This window comes from Tubulanus polymorphus, chromosome 2, assembly GCF_964204645.1.
Source record: "Tubulanus polymorphus chromosome 2, tnTubPoly1.2, whole genome shotgun sequence".
NCBI classification, from domain to species: Eukaryota; Metazoa; Nemertea; class Palaeonemertea; order Tubulaniformes; family Tubulanidae; genus Tubulanus; species Tubulanus polymorphus.
Genome location: NC_134026.1, coordinates 1,196,348 through 1,210,864, shown reverse-complemented (window position 1 = coordinate 1,210,864; position 14,517 = coordinate 1,196,348). Strand labels below are relative to the sequence as shown.

The following is a 14,517-nucleotide window of genomic DNA, read 5'->3' as shown; positions in this document are numbered from 1 at the left end:
GCCGACTGTCGCAGTGAAGTTGAGTAACTTCTTCTCTGACTTTCCCAAGTTTTTTTTCACTTATTTTCTTCGTCGAAAAACTATTTTCACATCGCCGAATAACGCATCAATGTCTCTCCCTGACTGGCAGTATAGAGATTTAATTGATAAATACATTTCTTCATAAGTCGTGTCGAATGAATAAAATAGCTTTGATATTCTTTGATTGAATTTGAATATTTCCATATGTGATTGCAGCCGAGTTCGCTGACGTGATGCGACCAGCAATTGGCCAAACGAATAGACGATGCTTTAAATTCGTGGAAAGATAGATGCATGTGTCTGTCGGTACTCGATGAACCGTAGGCGGTATTTAAAAAGGTAAACTTATGGAGATGAATCCGTATCGGAAAATCGGTTGTATTCAAACGCTTTTTCACCACGCACCGAATACGAGGCATGAGAGAGATGGTCGTCTTTTAAAATGGCCTGAAATGAACAATAAATGATTCGTTATTTTTAGTGTTTTACGCAAAACTACAAACAACTGAAATAGATTTCATCCGAGCCGAGTAAATTGCCTGTTTAGCACTTCCGGTGGTAAGATTAACTCTGTAGCAAAAGAAGACAATAAACGACTGCTTAAAACAGGCGAAAATCAACCACATCCGTAACCGTGTTTTATTCTCATTATTCCCTTTATGAAACAAATAGATATAAACCTACATATGGTTAAAGGCCAAGACATTTTCTATTCCAATTTCTATTCATTTATCTATCATAACCCAACGCACAGTGTTGCGGAGCATGAAAAATCATTTACCATATTTCAGAGATTAAATGTCATATTCTAATTCCTTTCGATTACAAACATTGTCAAATTCGTGGCACCTCGAATAAATAATGATATACAGGTAAGTTGTTACGATATCCCCCTTTTTATATCGATTTGTGATTTGTTATTATACCTTGTGTTCTTCGTCGCATGGCAGTTGTCTGAGGAAGAACGTGAATGGACACGCGAGAAGACAGAATATCCCCATTCCTCTAATTAACCTGGAAAAACAACATCGAAAACATCGATTCATAAGTTCCTCGGAAACCCTTTCAGTCGGCTCTGTATACGATTTACGAGCTTACCACGGGAATCCCATAATACCAGCCAACTGTCCACCAATCGATGGCCCTGAAACACATGTGTGTTCAAAATTCTGTAGAACACGGTAAAATCAAGGTGTTTGGATTGGATGAGAAATCGACTTATGATTGGCAGCCGAGATCTTTTAAAATCTCAGTAAATCACCAGATCATGATCATTCATCATCAATTTTCAGTGAGGAACTTCTTCAGCGTTGATTCGACTTTCGAGGTACTAACTTGTGTCGTTTTTATTCTTGATTAAAACATTGTATTTTCCGCGGTGACCAGATATAGGTACTGGGCGATTGTATAGGTACTACTTACCAATTGCGTATCCCAGACTACAGGCCAGTTGGCCTATTGCGTATACCATCCCGTACTCAGCACGGTGTCGCTGATCAACAAGAAGGGCAAGCAAGGGCAACATAGTCGCGTTCATGATTCCTGAAATATTTGTTTACGAATCTCATGTTTCGTTGTCTCGAGGAAAATGACACAGTATATAGTATTGAAAGAATAGCCACACATTCGGGCGTAGAGAATAGATAAGAGATGAAAACCCGATAAAACTAAGAGATTGATTCAAATAATATGTTCCCCCATCCGGCTCATATACCCCTCGTTTTAGTTCTTTATTAACACCTGACGCCAGAGAATCGAAGATGCTAGAACTTTAAAAGAATATTAGAAAAAAGCTCGGAGATCAGTTCAAAATGATAGTCTTGTCTACGGGGTCGAGTTTTCTTTCAAAGCATGACAGATTTCTGAGAAATCCCTACTTACCGATACTGAAACCGACACCAAAATGTGGAAGTATCAAATGGACAATCTTCGTCGCAAAAGGTAACTAAAAACAATGCAAATATAAACGTTGAAACGTGTATAAAACTAAATTTCTTGATGTTTGCATCTTGAACTTCTGTCGCCGAGATGTTTACTGATATTTTGTTGCGGCTGATTTCCACTGTTTCTGATATTCATATTACATGAACTGGGCTAAATAGGTTTTCAGTGTCACAGACCAGTCAGGGGGTGCTGGGGTCAAGTATTATTGACTAAAAGGTGAAATGTCGGGCGTAACTTAAGTCTCTCGATCTCAATTATATGTATTACTCATAGAATGCTTAAAACAACAATAAAAACAAAATTGTTATGGTGATTATTCTGATCAAACTCACTATGATGAGACATGCAGCAGCGGACAGTAAACTAGTCAAACCACAAATCCACCTTCAAATTAGAAAAATATATCAACGGATTTATATTCGTTATACGTAAATGAAGATACACTTTATACTCAATCGAATACGTTACCTTCCTATTCTATAGCTAGCAATTCCAAACACATTTGAAGCGATCAACTGTCCTATAGAGTCCGGTAAAAATACTAGACCTGAATCAGAACAGAAATATTTTCTTTTTTTTTCTAAATTAGTAATTATCAAGATTAAATTAGAGTTTTAATAGAAAAAATGTCATATTTTGGTGTGCTGATTTTAATTTGTCTTCATTTCTTTAGAATGTCTAGAGTGAATAAATGTGTATTCTAATCCTCAATTCTTTTCATTGTAACAGATTCTGTTTATTATTGTTTTTTGGTGCTGTCACCTTTGTTTTTATATAAATTCCCGCAAGACGAGCTGTCGTCATGATTATTTCTAGGAATTTTCGACCGGGATTGTTGCTGAAGATGATCTGCGAACAAGGTGTTTAAACAACCTAAGGCTGAATAGTAGGTGGTGTTGGGGGCGGGGGTGAGGTCGCAATACTTGCCTATTTGCCATTCTTCAACGTGTAGATAATCGGCCAGCCAAATCGGCAATGTTGGCTCCAGAATAGCAATAGCCATTTCTGGGATCATCAGTAGTCCTGTAAATATCATTGTATTTAGTTTATGCGACGTAATCATTAATTCAATATGATGAGATGTTTTTTCTAAACATTTTAATTTTCCTTATTTCGCAACGTCTATCAATAAATGCATCGATTCTATAGTTTCATTAGGTGTTGTTTGACAAGAAAATCATCGAACACGTCATGATGAACCCAAAATATCTCATGTGTTGAGGTAGAACCTGAGGTTGGTGATCTGAATAGAAAATAATCAATTGTGAAAGTCATCTACATACCAGCTACTAATAATATATAAGGGTCTCTCAGTATAACGTGAAGTGGAGTACCAACGATTCGTGGCTGTAACAGAAAAAAGACACAAGGTTAAACGTTCTCCAGCGGTTGCCAATGAGGCTTCAAACAGAAAATCAGAACACCCCCTTTGATTGTATGCGTATCGACGCCACAAAGTGTCCTGAAAGAAATTACAAATATTCAATGTTCGCCTTCTTTTAAATTTCTGAATGAAGGAACAGTACTTAAATTTAGTTAAAACTCTCAAAAATATTCGTCTATCTATTGTATTATAAAAGTCTCGCTAAAGGCTTTGTGTTATCATCGCTTATATCCTATTGTATATTAATTGAGTCGAGGACGTCATTATTACCTCTAAGTTTAACGTTGGTTTATATATTATTAATATCAGAACTGAAATAGAAAAAAGCATTTAACAGACGATCAATCGCTCACTACACAATACATCATTACATGTATACGATTACATATATTAACTATAATCTGTGTAGAATGTATGTAAACATGTATATTTGTGTTATCTAATTTGCTGACAAATAAATAGAATAGAAAGTTAGTGTTAGTTAATTCCAATGTGAACATTTAGTGGCGAAAGGCGAAGGAGATCATTATTTGATTCAATGATAGACGCACCTCCTGTGAAGGCCACTATTACTGCAGTTATAAGAAATGGAACCATCTTTCCGACGAAGGCGTATAGACTGCCCCCTAGCGGATATCCAACTGAAATGAGGATTGGGTTTTAGAATGAACTATATATAACAGTCGTTTGGAGTTGTCGTTTTAGACGTGCTTGAGTGATTTGAATTTGAATTCCACAATAAAGAAAATCCCTAGTTCAAGTGAAGACTCAAACTCAACGAGCAAACAAAAATATGGATTCAGATGAATATGAATTTCTCGGAGAAATCCTGAGGTAGATAGATGCTTACTGAGAATACCGAATCCTTGTCCACCCAAAGCTATACCCATCGCTCGACTTCGTTCTCTGTCTTTGGGGTACACAGCCGCGATCATACCTAAACCTGTCATATCAATGATAACATAGTCGTACATAGTAAGAGATACAGTTAGAGAGATTTTACAAGAAGTTTTAATAAGACAGAAAGGGCCATGTCATCATATTCAACAAGTTTAGAATACGAGATGAAATGTTAACCCGCAGCCAACCCCCCGACTCCCCCCCCCCGCTGATAGGATTGTTGGGAGTTTATCGTCACTATGACATATTCACGTAACAGGAGATAGGTTTGAGTTGACTGAAATGAACTATAGGCTTCATTTACTGCTGAGTTAACTCTGATTCCACGCTATACACAGCGAGTTCAATATTCTTTAGGTCTATAGTTTAATAGCGAATGCTTTTAAAAATGTAATTCTATATTGATTCGATATTTCAGATCGTTGAACTGCGTTCACATTAGGTCAAGGTTTGGATTTCATGGGATATCTAGTTCTGCAGCTTTAAGCTTATTCATTTACCTGCAACTTGGTAGCAAGAGGTGCCCAATCCGTGGATAGATCTCGCCAAAAACAGTAAGGCGTACGATTCACAAAATGCGAACACTAAAGAAGAAAATATCTTAGATTTACGCACGCACAGAAAAAAAGGACGTCTCTCATCGGTATTATCGGCAGTATACGGGAAGAATAGTGATCGAAATCAATTGATCCCAAATAACTAATTTTACCGGCAAACAGCTCTCCGCAGCCAGGCAGAAATGAGGTATGAAATTGAATTAGCTTTATATTACAGATGATTATCGCGCATAGAAGCCGCTTATTGGATGGCTCATTGCACTTTTTTCTCACTTGGCTTGTCTTATCGAGAAACGGCAGGCAGATGCGCGGACGTACGCGCGCCTGCTCGTATCGCGATGCTTACCCAACGACGACAAAAACATGACGAACGAACCGAGGTAGAGTGGAATGACGTAGCCAATTCTAGAAGAGAAAAAAGATATTCATCACTATATATCAGGGGAAATCGATCGATAGTTTCGATCATCGAATGCACTAGTTTTTCGAAATCATTAGTTTGTATTTATTCTAGTGACAGGTAATATTCGGGAATCAGATTTTCATTTTAATGTCTTAACACTGAGTCAAATCTGAACTCAGAAATTGTTTCATTGGTTCATTTTTTAATTACGGGTTACAAAATGCTTTTTGGGTTTAAAAAACGTACATCGGAGGCCCTGGCGTGAACATGAAAACAATGAATCATGTATGTCCAGTGCAAATTTGGTGTCTAGACGCCGGACACCCTGGTCGAATGATCCGGCCATCAGTGCGGGAATCTATGTACGAATTATAAGATAAAAACCCACTATCTACAAATTAAAAGAATTCTAAAATTGAGAATTTATTTATTTGATTTAAAAAATCTAAATTGTAAAATACACGACGTTTCGATGTCACTCTAGAGATCAACTTGAATTCTTTTAATTTGTACATAACGGGTTTTTATTATATTATCTGTTCACCACGTTTCAGTGTGGTTATCGCGCGAATAAAACTTTAAATTGCAATGTTACCTGCAACATACAACACCGACCAGCGGATAAATAAAAAGTTGCACGATCGCTTTCGATGACAGAAGCCAGCCAACTTTACTATTTTCATTTATGATATCCTGTGGTAAAATGAAATCGGCTGATGTTGTTGAATTTCCGTCACGATTCAGATTCCCATCGAGTGAATTGTTGTAATGAAGCCTCGCAGAATTATTAACATCTCCCGTCGATATGTTAGAACTAGAATATCTATATTCGTAGGAGTTTTCTCTCAGTTCAAGACGGAGTAGATAGTCAGGTATGATCGGTACTGAAAAAATTTGTAAATTTTCAAGTATTTTTCATACGTGCTGGAATTTTCACGAAATGTTTTCTGAAATGACGGTGTTTGTGATACATTCGCTGATTTAGCTTACCTACAACACAGAGCAGAATGCCATCTGTTAACAAACACATGAACACAATGCCGACTACGAGTTTTCTCGACTCGCGCACCTTTTTTATTAGATCCGTGTGACATTTTGCCAATACAGAAAGAGAAAAAGGCATAACTGGCTCCCTGAAAACAGAATATATATTCATTGTATCGAATGGTTATCAAAACATCTGCTTTCGATATAGAATTCGTTATGTTTACCTTAGAGGCAATTAGAATTCATACACATAGATATATGTGTGACATTCGTCGATTCAACATCAACTTATTTCATAAAGCATCGCTAAAGCGAAAATGCTATCATGAATGAATTTATTGCGTCGATCAAATAGAGGAAATCTTTCAATATTTTTCAAAATCTGTAAAGAATTTCTGTAGGGAATTCTGTTTTCGTCGCCGGCTCGTCCAATTATCGCGAATTCGTTGAACTACACGGAGTTCGATGATACGCCAGTGGTTGCCACCGTATACACAATCACTGTATAAAAAGGTGGTAGATGCACAAAGGTCGGTCTTATCGCTTCTATCCAAAACCGAGCATTACACGCCTGGCAAACACAGATTCAATAGACCAGTAATAAGTTGGAGAAGATTTTCATTTTTATCCGCGATTGAACCGACTGATCCATCAATCCCCTCGAGGAAAGAATTACTGATCGTGTTGATACATCATACCCCGAATTGACCGATGTATCTTCACTTCCTCAGGCTGCTTAACTTCAGTATATATACATAGAAGCTGAACCTCGTGATTGAAAACAAATCTAGATTACCTCATACGGCTTCATTATGATGCTACGTCATAGGCGTATTACAAAAAAGCAAAATAGTATATGTCCGTTACTTAAAGGTCCCCGCAACGTCCCAGAAGGCAAGGAATGTTATTATCAAGTTATAACATTTGACTATCGATTCTATTGAAAATGCTAAAAGTTTTCAACCATATTTCATGAACTCATGAATATGTAACGTCTGTCATTCATACGTATGCGATAAACCTTTACGATATTCGAATAAACATTAGTTTTTCGTATGATCTCGTTGGAAAGACCCGTTTTCCTCCCACATCGATTCGGGAAGATTAGGAAAACGATCGATCATTGCTGGAAAAAATCCCGATTAACGCATAAAAAGCCAATTCATCGGAAATGAATTTAATAACCGCAGACATTTTTCCAATAACCTGTGACGAGCGTATAGTACAAAATGATTGATTCTAATAAATGAAAATGCACTCTATGCCACAGAGAATTAGAAACACGCGTTTTAATTGATAATCAGGTCAGCCACAATACTATAGTATGGATGCTTCTTGTCATTTAATTGATTCTAGCAGAGGATTGACTGATCAGAACTTGACCAGGATTTCAAAAGGATGAAATCAGTATAATCAGTAAATCAGTAGTTATTAGGCGTTCGATGATCTTCCGTCGATAATCCAAAAGTCGTTGTAGATTTGGTTAAAATGAAAGTTAAAACAAGTATATATTCATTAATTCGTTGTCAGGCACTTCATTTAGGGAAATACTTAAATAAGTATAAGGATTCCCTTTGAAACCGAGAAGTCTATGAAAACGAATACTAATAATTCATTATAAGAATTATATCTCATAATTTTATCAGCAAGAATTTGCTCAATTAAAAAGAAAATGAAATTGCGTTTTTGTATTTCAAGACGTTTTCTTTTAGAAAATGGAGGAAAAAACTTAAAAACTTAAAATCAATCGACTGAATTGTACGGATATTCTATGTAGAATTTTTTTAAATGAAGAAGTTGAATAAAGTAGAATGATATCCTTAATATTTTGCATCAAACTTACCTCAGTTTTTTGCCTCCATCTATCCAAGAATGTGTAACCGAATCTTTCTGATGAGCGTCGAGTAACCGGCTATCCGCGTGATGACGTCACCATCGAGGGAGGGCACGGGGCAGCAGTCACGTGACACCGTGTTCAGACTGCGAAAATGAATCTTATTTGACATAAACATTCCGATACCTCAATCTCCTGAATATTCCAAGTAAATTCAGCGGATCAGTTCCTTCGCCGATACTACAAAAATTCTATATATTCAGATCCATAACCTTGCTTTATTCAACATAACCTTTCGTTAGGCAGCACCATTTTTGTAGTTTAAGCAACATTTTCACAAACAATTTATACGATGATTTATTCAATTTCACAAATTCTTACATAATTCAAATATTTTGTGGAAGTATAGAAAATATCTTTAAAATGCTGTTTAGTACTTTAAAAGTATATTTTTAGTATTTTGTGTATTTTTAGTGTATTTACAAAATAAGTAATTAATTTTCCGAATATGCAAACCTCCGATCGAGTGACGTATGAGACGATGCTATTCGTCTCGTGTTAGTTACAGTGATCAGTGTAGCGTGTACCTGCCTCTACAGGATCAATGAACAAAGCTTAGCTTGTTATTTAATCATTTCCAGCTAATATTGGCTTAATGTGATTTTCATTCCATTCACCGGAAACGAAGATAGAACATGATTGAAAACCGTTCGACTCTGGTGCAATTGGCGAACCGACTTAGTTCCGCGTGTTGGGTCTCGCTGTCTCCCAACCAGAAAAAGAAAACTTCAAACGACTTCAATTTTGCGAAACAGAAGATTTACCGTCACTTAGAAATCTTTATGACTTAAGCAGTTTTCTTGTAGTTCAACAGCCTTCTTAATTTTTAAAGTACTAAACAGCATGAAATATCTAGAGAACAATGTAAATGCACCGCGTAAATCAGATTGAATATCAGAATTCACAGATTAAGTCGGTGCAACGATAATGGATAAAATCATTGCCTTTCGACAAGGTCCGTGACCCCGTGTGTCTATTTTTTAGGCTGTATGGGGTAATGAACTCTTACTGGTATCGACATGTGGTTCTTTTTACAAAACGTTGATACAGCAAGAATCTTGTATCATGTTTCATAAAACACGTACAGGAAATAAAAATAGACCCACTATCGAGACATTTCCTGCAATAATATTCTACCCAAAAAAGCATCACAAGTGGGCAGCTGACGGAGGAGGTGGTTCGAACTGTTTACCACACGAATCGGTAGCCAGTCATCGGTAGCCAGTTTTTGAAAAATTGACCACTCCCGGACACATGTTTCGAATCAGTATCCTTTAGGGAGTCGTTCAATATATTCGCCATGAATGCTAGGATTGGCACGTAATCCAATTACTCGTTCTGTATTTAAACGAGGGAAAACTGAAATACGTACATTCGATTGATCAGCTGGACTGACGATCAAAAGGATATCAATTAACAGAGAGAAAAAGTACGTATGATACGCATTTCAGTTAATATATATTTCTCTCTTCTTAGCTAACTTCGAAATCTGCGCTAGACTTCGTAATTTCTTACTGATGGCTGCGATATAATCATTGTAGACACTTAGTTTGTGTGAACTTAAGTGCCGTTTCCAATTTATTAGTAAAACTGCGCACCTCTTATAACATTTATATCATCTGACTATAAATTAACGCGCTGAATAGTTCTCCTATAATCAATACGGTGCCCTTCAACTTTTCGTTCCATGGAAGTCGTTTGAATTTAGTTCACGTTAGATCGATTAATTTTTAAATCTGTCTATCGGTTATAAGATCGATACATACGTAATTTTCAAATACCAGTACGGAAATATCAATTTGATCAGATGGATGGGTGTGTGTACTATTGGTTTAACCTAATTCCACATTTTAGCGTTCTGGATATTTTACAGTCAAACAGGTGCGACGCTTTGTCTTGCAACTATGCTCACCCTATTACTCTCCATTTCGGCAATTTGCCTCAACTTTTACCTTTATTGGTAAGTTTTTGTTCGCGTTTATAAAGGATTTACATTCAATGCGTTGAGTTTTATGCATTTTGCGGAATGTGGAAATAATTTCATTGATTTACGGTAGGTTGCGAAGAGGAAAAATGATGTTATTTAAAGATCTCGGCCTGCCAGGTCCAACTCCGAATACTATTTTTGGTAATTTGATAGACATCAAGAAAAAGGTTAGAAGGAAAATAAGATGTGAATTTCTATCCGGTATAAAAGAACTCGCCGATGAATTTTTAAAAGGCAATTTTTCAATCTAATAGGGCCTCGGTAAATGTTTGCAAGAATGGAGCCAGGCTTACGGCAAAGTTTACGGGTAAATAAAAAACGAAAATCTATTAAGCGACAAAATCAGTTATCTTTAAGATCAAATATATTTACTATAGTTATATAGTCTTTATTAGGTAAAATGATTTTTTTCAAATATAAGTCAGAAAATTCTTTCTGTTTCTGAAAATTCGTTTTTAAAAAAACAACGAAACCATTTCTCGACTTAAATTCTTCAAATATTCGCTAGGTATTTTGAAGGTCCGGATGCGGTACTGGTTACTTCTGATGTCGATCTATTGAAACGTGTCTATGTAAAGGATTTTAAACATTTCAGCAAAAGGAAGGTACGTCACATTTTTATTTGCGAGTAGAAGTATACGTGTACTTTTATCATCTAATCGAAACTTTATTGATTAATTTCATCGCAGAAGTACGTAGATACCGCCTCTTTTGTTCTAACGATCATATCGTTTCATTTTTCATTTTTTCATTCTATGACTATTTCTCAGTTGTATCCATTGGCGCCTGATTCAGATAAGGATGAATTCATTCATTTATTCTTGGCGCACGGAACTCGCTGGAAACGACTACGGCGTCTGTTAAGCCCGACATACAGCAGCGCTAAACTGAAACAAGTAAATATCACTAATTATTGATTAAAGTATATATATATATATATATATATATATATATATATATATATATATATATATATATATATATATATATATATATATATATATATATATATATATATATATATATATATATATATATATATATATATATATATATATATATATATATATATATATATACTATTTGAACAGTAACTGTAAAACAATTCAACAGGTAATTCGGAACAGGCTACGGTGAATTTATTCGTACATCCCCTACAATATTCTCTAAGGCAAATCATAAATTCATGAAAACTTCTCTTTAAGAATATTTGCGAGTCTTTATGAATTTTCACGAAATTATCAAAACCACAATTAAGGCGAAATTTGAAGATCATAATCTGCCACCACATCGAATTTGTTCAGCGGCATCATTTCTTCAGTAATTTGATAGTTAAACATAACAGTAGTTTTTTTCTAAATTATTTCAGCTGTTGCCAGCAATAGATAGCAGTATTAAGAGGTATTTACAATATATTGATGTAGAGTCCTCTCACCAAACTGATGGAATTGATATTTACAGGTAAAATGAGAAAAAAATCTATTTATTGTTATTCTCGTTTATTAGAGTGAAATCGAGATTTTGCGATATAATAGAAATGTAAGTGAAGTTGCAGCAGGAGATGATTCTGTTTCAATTTTAGCCATCTTCAACCGATGACATTGGACATTATAGGAACGACAGCCTTCGGGATAGAAATATCGTCTTCTAGTCAGGAGAATAAGGACTTCCTTTATCACTGCAAGAAAATCTTCAGTCGAGTAAATCCGAGAGAGAAGAGGCCGCTCGGCTTTTTACTTATCTTCACATTTGCGAGTAAGAAAATCTAGATTCAATCGTGTTTTCTCGATGCTTCGATTTCTGGTATGAAGACTTGGCTTTTCTTTTTATTCAGCGTTGTTCCCGGAGTTAAACGCGATATGGAAGCCTATCAATGAACTCTATAAGAAATTGAATCCCAAAGAAGGATTTCAATGGATTTTAGAAAAAGCTGGTGAAATGATCGAATACCGAAATTCATCGAAGGTTCGTTATCGATATATTGTCGAGAGTATTGATTAACTGTTACGTATAATTAGAAAAATGAGAACTCGAACACTGATTCATACAGGGCTTAATGAATCAATCGCGACCAGATGGTGGAATAGAGAAATATAATCCGTTCTTTGCTATTCTAATTGTTCGTCCAGAATGTGTTGTCCTGATGATGGTCGCGTTTTATTTCTAGGAGCAAAGCAATGATTTCATACAATTGATGCTGAACGCAGTAGTTGATGATAGTCAGATACCGGACTATCTGATGGAAATGCGTAACGACGATCAGTGTACGGATATCAATCAGAATCAGGAGGAAAACTCGTCGACAATGGCGCCCACTCCGGTACCAATCGTCAGAAAAAGTGATAAAATCTTAACGTTATCCGTACGTACTTATTGTCCACTGTTTTACATCCAAATATTGATAGATATTGAGGAAATCTCTACTCATTCATATATTTAATGTTGAAGGAAATGAAAGCTAACAGTGGTTTGTTTCTATTGGCTGGTTACGAGTCAATCGCAGCTTCTACCGCTTATGTATTATACGAACTGGCATTGAATGGAAACGAGCAAGATATCGTAAACAAGGAAATAGAGGCGACAATTGGGGCAGAAAACGTGAGTAAAAAAAATTTGTGATTGATATCGATCGTGTTTACCTAAGATGACGTAGGTTATGTTATTTGATCTAGATCATTGATTATCAGATGGTTAAACAACTACGATATTTGGATATGGTGATATTCGAGACATTACGCCTGCATCCAGGGTCTGTCAGGTAGGTTGGCTGGCCAAAGTTTTATTTGTTTAGATTACAATCGTTGTGTTAAAGTGTTATTTTTATCTCATTTTCAATTTTCAGCGCTGTTGCTAGAAGAAGTTGCGCTGATTTCGTGGTTGACGAGAAAACGATACCGAGCGGAACTTTAGTAACCGCTGATATTCATACTATTCACAGGGATATCAAACACTGGGGACCTGAAGATACAAATCTATTCATTCCTGAAAGGTACGCATCTACACAGTTCGGTGTTGTTGTAGAGAGGAATTATTCTAAATAACTTCCAATCACGTGGCAAGGTCCTTATTCATTCATTGATAAAACACACGATCATTCCGTGAGATCTTCTGTCTATTTTGAAACACAGTATTTGATTTGTTTTTTTTTCAGATTTTCCACGGAACGAAAAGCTGAACGCCATCCTATCGCCTTCTTAGGATTCGGAGCCGGTCCGCGCAACTGTATCGGAATGAGATTCGCCTTGTTGGAAATGAAAATGATTCTCGTGCGTTTACTACAGCAATACAGAGTGGAACCGTGCGCAAAAACGGAAGTACCACTACCGAAGGTTGAACAGACGGCCACTGTTCCAACAAATGGCGTACATGTGCGACTAGTGAAAAGATGAACACTGTGTGAAGAAATCAAACTGAAAATCGTATGAAAGATCGTGTTTAGATAACAAAATATAATGAATATGATGGAACTATCGGTCGTTTTTACCTTTATATGTCGTTATGAAAAGAAAGCCAAGAATTTGAACTGCACACAAAACTTTAATGTGATCGGTCTGATATTTCAATGGCTCACGAAATATCATATATTGATTGATAACATTACATTAAAAACAAACATTACATATTGACTGATCATAATCAATCAATCTCGTTGAAAATCTGGTTTATATTGCACTTTCTTATCTGTAAACATTTTACTTTTTTTAAAGTATAAATGAATCTGTCTATTCATGTTTAAATATATTTCAATCATTTTGCTCTGCTGAATTTGTCTTCACGTCTTGTTCCTCCTCGACGGTCGCCGTCTCGTGAACTAAAGGTGATATTTTGCTATGAGAGTGTCTTTTCTGTAACATCGACAGGTCGATACTTGCATTGAGCACATCAGCCTCTAATGAGCGTAATTTCAAAGGACGGGAATTCTTTTTACACAAAACGGCGTCTCTAATCGGTGGTAGTTTCACTGCAACGCGATCATCGCTGCTCTGACCGATTTTAGGCAGAGGACGGTTTTTCAAATTTCCCGCGAACGTTATAAGCCGAGTCGATAGCTTCAACTGATCGATCTCTTTGTGTATATCGTCATCAGTTGGTGAGGTCGTGAACTGTCGGCTGGGGCACGGAGCAGGAGGACTACAAGGATGAATTGAACAGCTTTTACATAATATATCGGGTTCGTCTTTAACGTAAGTTTTCCTACCCGATTCGTCAGTAGATATGACATCTTTCCCCACCGTAGATTCCATTTCCTCTCCTTCGTTGAAAGTTTTACGCGCCCATGATTTTTTCACATTGACTGAAATGACGCCGTGTTGTTTTTCGCTAGACGGCCGTTCTGTATTATTGTCACCGTCACTCGCGACCCGGGCTCGACGCGACACACGGCGACTTTTAGGTCGAACTTTCGCAGTAGTTACGTCAGCTGCTTGTTCTTTATCTTTA

General features: G+C 36.4%; 2 protein-coding genes across 2 annotated transcripts; one reads left to right on the top strand and one right to left on the bottom strand.

Moving 5' to 3' along the window:
• Positions 1-366: 366 nt before the first annotated feature.
• LOC141900882 (synaptic vesicular amine transporter-like) lies at positions 367-6,303 on the bottom strand. Its single transcript, XM_074787937.1, has 16 exons — positions 6,279-6,303; positions 5,805-6,093; positions 5,153-5,211; positions 4,750-4,833; positions 4,200-4,292; positions 3,901-3,990; positions 3,620-3,660; positions 3,249-3,312; positions 2,893-2,988; positions 2,434-2,512; positions 2,298-2,349; positions 1,903-1,966; positions 1,444-1,563; positions 1,120-1,165; positions 948-1,035; positions 367-468 (listed from the first exon to the last, which is right to left on the bottom strand). Exons 1-16 carry the CDS (start codon positions 6,301-6,303, stop codon positions 367-369), a joined length of 1,392 nt encoding a protein of 463 aa, XP_074644038.1.
• Positions 6,304-9,495: 3,192 nt separating this feature from the next.
• On the top strand, positions 9,496-13,833 carry LOC141898866 (cytochrome P450 3A29-like). Its single transcript, XM_074785006.1, has 14 exons — positions 9,496-9,519; positions 9,964-10,050; positions 10,148-10,244; positions 10,332-10,384; positions 10,586-10,682; positions 10,848-10,973; positions 11,447-11,538; positions 11,660-11,832; positions 11,912-12,042; positions 12,245-12,439; positions 12,526-12,675; positions 12,750-12,835; positions 12,920-13,066; positions 13,229-13,833. The coding sequence occupies exons 2-14, from the start codon at positions 9,995-9,997 to the stop codon at positions 13,464-13,466; spliced, it is 1,641 nt and encodes a 546-aa protein (XP_074641107.1). The 5' UTR covers positions 9,496-9,519; positions 9,964-9,994; the 3' UTR covers positions 13,467-13,833.
• Positions 13,834-14,517: the final 684 nt, after the last annotated feature.

What these genes read in the sequence shown, in the direction of transcription:
- LOC141900882 (XM_074787937.1), bottom strand. Translation starts at nt 6,303, where the DNA reads ATGTCACACGGATCTAATAAAAAAG. An exon ending in CTCTTGCTACCAAGTTGCAG is followed by an intron (nt 4,293 to 4,749) that starts GTAAATGAATAA and finishes TTGATATGACAG; the next exon opens with GTTTAGGTATGATCGCGGCT. An exon ending in TTATATATTATTAGTAGCTG is followed by an intron (nt 2,989 to 3,248) that starts GTATGTAGATGA and finishes TGATATTTACAG; the next exon opens with GACTACTGATGATCCCAGAA.
- LOC141898866 (XM_074785006.1), top strand. Translation starts at nt 9,995, where the DNA reads ATGCTCACCCTATTACTCTCCATTTCGGCAATTTGCCTCAACTTTTAC. An exon ending in GATGGAATTGATATTTACAG is followed by an intron (nt 11,539 to 11,659) that starts GTAAAATGAGAA and finishes TTTCAATTTTAG; the next exon opens with CCATCTTCAACCGATGACAT. An exon ending in ACTTATCTTCACATTTGCGA is followed by an intron (nt 11,833 to 11,911) that starts GTAAGAAAATCT and finishes CTTTTTATTCAG; the next exon opens with CGTTGTTCCCGGAGTTAAAC.